This window comes from Eumetopias jubatus, unplaced genomic scaffold (genome assembly GCF_037043125.1).
Source record: "Eumetopias jubatus isolate StellerSeaLion01/CBP00866 unplaced genomic scaffold, mEumJub1_p1.0 scaffold_4, whole genome shotgun sequence".
Taxonomy (NCBI): domain Eukaryota; kingdom Metazoa; phylum Chordata; class Mammalia; order Carnivora; family Otariidae; genus Eumetopias; species Eumetopias jubatus.
Window position 1 is genome coordinate 109,107,398 of NW_028274810.1, and position 6,000 is coordinate 109,113,397.

The following is a 6,000-nucleotide window of genomic DNA, read 5'->3' on the forward strand; positions in this document are numbered from 1 at the left end:
AGGAAGCCTTCGTGCTGGGAAAGGCCTACTGCCCCCAGTGCCTGCGTGGAGCAGCTTGGGGCCCTGCTGGGCGGGGATGCAGGTGCAGGTGGGGAGAGGAGCCGAGAGGCGTGTGCAGGTGGCTGGTGCATGCTGACCCTCCCGAGGAGCTGTTCTCTCTGCTGATGTGCAGGGAGTGTTGACACGCTCAGTGCCTCTGTGGTATTTAAAAAGGTGTGGAGGTATAGAACGTGCAGATAACTATATCAAGAGAGTTTCCTTGCAGTTCTTTTTAACGTTTATCTTCGTTTTATTTCTTTGGATATTTGAAACTGACGGGAGTGTATGCTGCAAACGTGTTGGATATATTTTATTGTAGACTCAACACTAAAAGAAAGTTGAAGTCAATAGTGGACCAAATGTATGTTACATGTTACGTGCCTTTTCACAACTATGTTCTGCTGCACTTTGGGAAAGATAATTCCTCTAGGTACAGAATTCTAGGTTGGCAGGATTTGTCTTCCAACACTTGACATGTCTTATTACGATCCTTTTGCTTATATGGTTTCTGATGTGAAGTGCACTGTAATTCCCCTTATTATTCCTTTGTGCGGGTTCCTTAAAGTTTTCTCTTTGAACCGAACACTCGTGGCATTTCAGATTGTAGGTTTGAACATGCCCAGGTGTACGTAATTCGTGTGTGTGTGTGTGTGCGTGCGCGTGTGCATGTGCGTGTGTGTCCGTGTGTGTGTGAGTGTGTGTGTGTGTGTGTGCCTTTGTTCGTTTTGGTCTGGTACTTGTTTTGTTCTCTAAGCTTCCAGAGTCTTCCCGGTGATGTCCGTCAGTAACACTGGTAAGCCCTTAGCCCTGACTATTTCAGGTAATTCTTCTGTGCTGTTCTCTCCTCCTCCTTTTGGTCTTTCAACTACCTGTATGTTACTTAAAAAACACCTTCCCACAGTTCTTGGATATTCCGTTCTGTTCTCTCATCATTTTTTTGTCTTTGTTTTTTGGCTGGGGAGATTTCTACTGACCTGTCTTCAAGCTCGCTGAGTCTTTCCACAACTGTGTCTTGAGTCCATTGATGTGCCATCTGCAGCATTCCTCATCTCCGCCACACTGGTTTTGGCTTCTAGCATTTCCATTTGACTCTCAGAGTTTTCGTCTCGATGCTCACATTGGGTATCTGTTTTCACATGTCATCTGCTTTTTCTACGGTTGCTCTTCATGTCTGAATCCTAGTCCTGTCCCATCCCATCCCTCTCTGATGACTGACGTCTCTGTTATATAGGTCTTGTCCTCGTGCTTGCTTTCCCTCCTCAAACTGTTGTCTTGGCTTTTGGCACGCCTTGTGTTTCTGGTTGAAAGCTGGGCGTGTGGAGCTGGTTAATAGGAACTGCTGTAAATAGGCTTGAGCCTGAGGATTCATGTTACCTGGCTTAGGAGTGGGACTCTGTGTAATGTTTTCTGCAGCTCTAGTTCCCTTAGGTTTCACATTCTTGAGTGTCCTTGTTTTTGTCTCCTGTTGTAGCTCGCATCTTTCCTGTGCATTGCTCCTAGGACAGAGGGTGTGTTTTGTGGCACTTTCAGCTGCTATCCTTCCAAAAGAAAAAGAAAGGGCTTGGTGGCCAAGTGCTGGGGGCTGGATGTGGACTTTTGTGAGAATGGGAGACTCCCAAGGACTGCTGTTCACACCCAGCTTCCAGCACTTTGTCAAAATTGCATGTAACTGCTCCTACCGGTTTACAGCTCCAGCAGCTTCTGCTCCAGGTAAGCGTGTTTCAGGATGGCCTGTCAGGGTCCAGCTGGTTTGCCACATTTGGGACTGTCACTTCTGTCGTCCTCAGTTCTCCGAGGGGCTACTAAATGTGGTTGGTTTTCAGTTTGGCAAGTGTTTTCTTTTGGGAATGATGGTCCCAAGCTCCTACGCTGTAGGACTAAATGCTTCGGTCTTCCTCCATCTGTTCGGATGAAGCAGATAATGGAACTAAAGAATGGGGTAAGAAGAGAGAGGAAAGGGGAACAGGCTCACTGGCTACACGACATGGCCATTATTAATCATGGTGATCAGCGGGAACCAAAGGACACCGTTGAAAGTGACAACCGGCAGTAAATAGTTAAGTAGGAAAATTGGAGAAAGAAAGCTGTTTCAAGAGATCTAAGTATAAGGTAAAACTGAAACAAAAATACAAAATTGAACTATCCAAAGAAATATAAAAAAGAACAGGGACAACACATCACACAAAGAACCAGCCAATGTAATCAATATGACGTATTAATATACATAATAATCATAACACAGAGAGTGTCTCTGAGGGAGTTTACACCAAATGTACCAATCATTTCAATACATATCAATGGCTTAACTTACCTATTAACTGATGTGTGGGCACATAGGGCCGGGCCTAGGCTCCGTTGCTGTAGTGAGTGGGGTGGGGCGTGGGCGGGGTTGGTGTCGGGAAGCGGGACCTGGAGTGGTTGGGGTCAGGGAAGGGTGAGTGGGGCTGGACCTGGGATCTGGTCGGCATGGATGGTCAGGCATAAACTGGGTTACCAGACAGGATGCAGCAGTAGGTGTGCACCCTGCCCGAGAGACCACATTGCCTCCCCTGGACCCATGGGGGTGGACACATAGGAAGTCAGGCCAGATTTGCCTGACTCCAGGCCTAACCCTGGAGCCACAGAGCTGAGCACATGGCCTCACTCCTTGTGTCCAGGGCCAGGCACCGCTGGAAATGACGATCCTCCTTGCTTTGCTCCTGGTCCTGGACCTGCCACGGGTGGAGACAGATGTCACCGTGTCTGGAAAACAAGGTACGTCTGAGCCCCTCAGTCTCCTGACTGGCAGAAGAAGGCAGGCCAGAATGCATTGGTAGACACGGCGGGGCCACCCGAAATGGACATTGCCACGGCCCCAGGTGGCTCTGGGCGGTTGGAAGCACAGGCATTGGGGAGCAAGAGAGGGTCAGCAGAGCAGCCTGTGGATTTGGACACCTAATGGGAGAGCCTGTCATCTTGGGGCTCCCCCGCCAAGGGCAGGCAGGAGTGGCTGGAATCCTGGTTTCTTCCCTAGCATCCTGCTGTCTCCTCAGTGTCCCCTCACACTGCCTTCCTGGAACATGTCAGGCTGGGAGCCAAGCCTGGCCTGGGCCTCATGGGAACTTCCAGGGGTGTCTCTGAGAACTGGAACAGCTGTGAGACGGTGACCAGCTTCTCTCCCGGGAGCGGGTGCTGCCCTAATACAGACCCAAGAGCGGGCTGCCGCACAGGGGTCAGGGCGCAGGGCCTAAGAGTGTCGAGGAGGGTGTAGCTGTTGCTGGAGGAGGTTAGGTGGCCCAGAAAGGTGAGCGGGAAGGGCAGTTGGCAAATCTGCCGAGCCGCCGAATGTGAGATGCCGCGTGTGTGCATGTGGGCATGTGCGCACATGCATGCACGCGTGGAGGGTGCTTCTGTGGAAAGGTATGGGTGCGCAGGCTGGTGGTGCGGGTGCCCGGTGCTCTGGTGCGTGTCTGTGTGTGTACATGTCTGTACCGTGTGTCTGCGTGTCGGTGTGTGAGTGAGCCACAGCCCAGGGGAGGAGGAGGGAAGCCCAGGAGAGAAGGCAAAGGACTGGAGACCCACTGGTTTTGTACTCACTCAGAGGACGAAGAGCATGGTGGGTGTTCATCTGATAGGGCTGGAGACTGTAACTGTCTCCTTTGTTGTTATTCCTCCTTTCAGGTGTAACACTGAGGTGTCATGTATGTGAGATAGAGAATAGTTTCAACTGCACCCATGAAACGAACTGTGGCGAGGATGTTAAGTTTTGTTCTTCTGTTGCCGTGAGTAAGTATCTCAGTTCATATTGGGTTCACAGGCAGGTCAGTAAATACTAACAGGAAGTAGGGTCTGTCCAGTTTTTCTCAACAGGGAATAACTAATACAAAAGTGACCTTTAAAAAAATTGGAGAGCAAGGTCCTGAGACATCAGGACTGAAAGCATGTGGCAGAGGAGACCAGCTTATGGAAGACCAGTGCCAACATATGTCAGACCGCGAAAAGTTGGACTAGAGGAAATAGTGGGGTGCAGGAAGAAAGTCACAGAAGTTTATTTGTATCCATATTTATACAAATTTATTTATCAAACTTGGGAGGGAGACAGAGAGAGAGGCGCCCCTGCAGGGGGAGGGGCAGAGGGAAAAAGAGTCCAAGCCAACTCCCCACTGAGCATGGAGCCCAACACCAGGCCGATCTTAGGACCCGGACATTACCCTGAGCTGAGACCAAGAGTCAGGCACTCAACTGACTGAACCACCCAGGCGCTCCTATTTGTATTCATTTCTTTTTTTAAAGATTTCATTTATTTATTTGACAGAGAGAGACTCAGCGAGAGAGGGAACACAAGCAGGGGGAGTGGGAGAGGGAGAAGCAGGCTTCCCGCTGAGCAGGGAACCTGATGCGGGGCTTGATCCCAGCACTCTGGGATCATGACCTGAGCCAAAGGCGGATGCTGAACGACTGAGCCACCTAGAAGCCCCTATCTGTATTCATTTTTAAGTGAAAAATGAAGCTTTAATGATTTCACCTGTCCCGCGGAGAATAGTTTTATAAGAGAGCTACATAATTAGGGGTGTGGGCTTACCATATGTTCTGGAAGGAATGTGTGTGCTGTTAAATGGGAGACCATTGCTCTGTCGCCTGTAACTCACCCAAGAACTTCTGGCCACACGAAGGTGCCCCCACCAAAGAGGCGTCTGGAAGCCAGCACCATCCAGCAGTGGCGTGGTCAGGGCTCAGGAATTCAGAGGCAGCGTGGCAGCACTTCCGGAGGTCCTGCCCACGTTCCCGGAAATGTGTGGGGTGCAGAGTGGAGGCTTAGGACTGGCGCTAGCCCCAGGCCGACTTCACGAGCTCCTAGGGAAAAGCGATTGCCACGATGACCTGATGATGAGGTGAAGCCAGAAGAGTGCCGTGCAGCCAGTGCTGAACCATGCTGCCCCTGGCAGGTGCACGGCGACGGCATGGGCGCCCAGGCCCTGGCTGGTGGCTCATCAAGAGCCCAGTGCTGAACCCTGGGCCATGGCCTGGATGGGCAAGAGTCCAGCTCCCATGTGTGTCCCGTGGTTACCAAGACCTCTACACCCTGGTAGTGAGATGCTGAGGCCTAGGAGCCTCTAGGTTCCCCAATGGAGAGCCCAGTCCTCGGGTCCCAGTAGGCATGCACCGGCCATGGCTGGAGAAGAGGGTGCAGGGGTGGGGGGTGTATCACATGGCCACTCTGTAGGCAAGCCGCCCCACATCCACAATAGCAAAGGCCTGTCCCATTCCTCCTTGGTGATGACTCCTGACTCCCTCCTAGATGGGGCGTGGGGGGGGAGAGGGAGAAGGGAAGGGGGGTCAGCAGTGGGAAGGGGGGCCTCTTTAACCATGGACCTCTGGGCGGGGGGCACCAGAAGTTCAGGGTTGGACAGGTACAGACAGAAAGTTCTTTGGGGGCGCTGCTTTCAATTCACGTGATTCCTTTCTGTATTTGCTCTTAGGAATATATCCACGTTTCTTCTATGTTTCAAAGCAGTGCTCAAAGTATTGTCCAGTAGGTGAATCGTTGGATCTGATAGTCAAGTCCTTTGTCCTCTTAAAGCCCACGCCTTTTCTGTATGTAAAGTGCTGCAGTGGCATGTTATGTAACAGAGAGGGGCCAGACCTCCCCGAGCCAGGGTACAGACAAGGCGGGAGCGCAAGCGACGCGGGGGGCAGCAGTGCTTGGCTGGTGCTCTTCCTGACACTGTCCTCTGGGCTTTGGGGCCTCAGGCTGCCATGAGCCATGGAGCATGCCTCGGTCCCTGCCTTCTGGAGCATGGCACAGTTGAAATGGACTCGCTGCAGCTGTTTGGAACCTGTTGCATTAAACTTGTTTTCCACTGACTAACAGTCTGACTTTTGAGAGACCTTAGGGTAGCTGGGTGGGGACCAAGTCCAGTTGGCCGTGGCCCACAGCTTGCCTTCGGAGTAAGTCCAAACCCTCTAACAGTGTTTCTCTTT

General features: G+C 51.5%; 1 protein-coding gene across 1 annotated transcript; it reads left to right on the top strand.

Annotated features, from left to right (window-relative positions):
- Positions 1-2,714: 2,714 nt before the first annotated feature.
- On the top strand, positions 2,715-5,779 carry LY6K (lymphocyte antigen 6 family member K). Its single transcript, XM_088023076.1, has 3 exons — positions 2,715-2,793; positions 3,700-3,804; positions 5,499-5,779. The coding sequence occupies exons 1-3, from the start codon at positions 2,715-2,717 to the stop codon at positions 5,777-5,779; spliced, it is 465 nt and encodes a 154-aa protein (XP_087879202.1).
- Positions 5,780-6,000: the final 221 nt, after the last annotated feature.

Coding starts and splice junctions, on each gene's coding strand:
- LY6K (XM_088023076.1), top strand. CDS start 2,715: ATGACGATCCTCCTTGCTTTGCTCCTGGTCCTGGACCTGCCACGGGTG. Junction 2,794..3,699: donor CACCGTGTCTGGAAAACAAG/GTACGTCTGAGC, acceptor TCCTCCTTTCAG/GTGTAACACTGAGGTGTCAT. Junction 3,805..5,498: donor TTGTTCTTCTGTTGCCGTGA/GTAAGTATCTCA, acceptor ATTTGCTCTTAG/GAATATATCCACGTTTCTTC.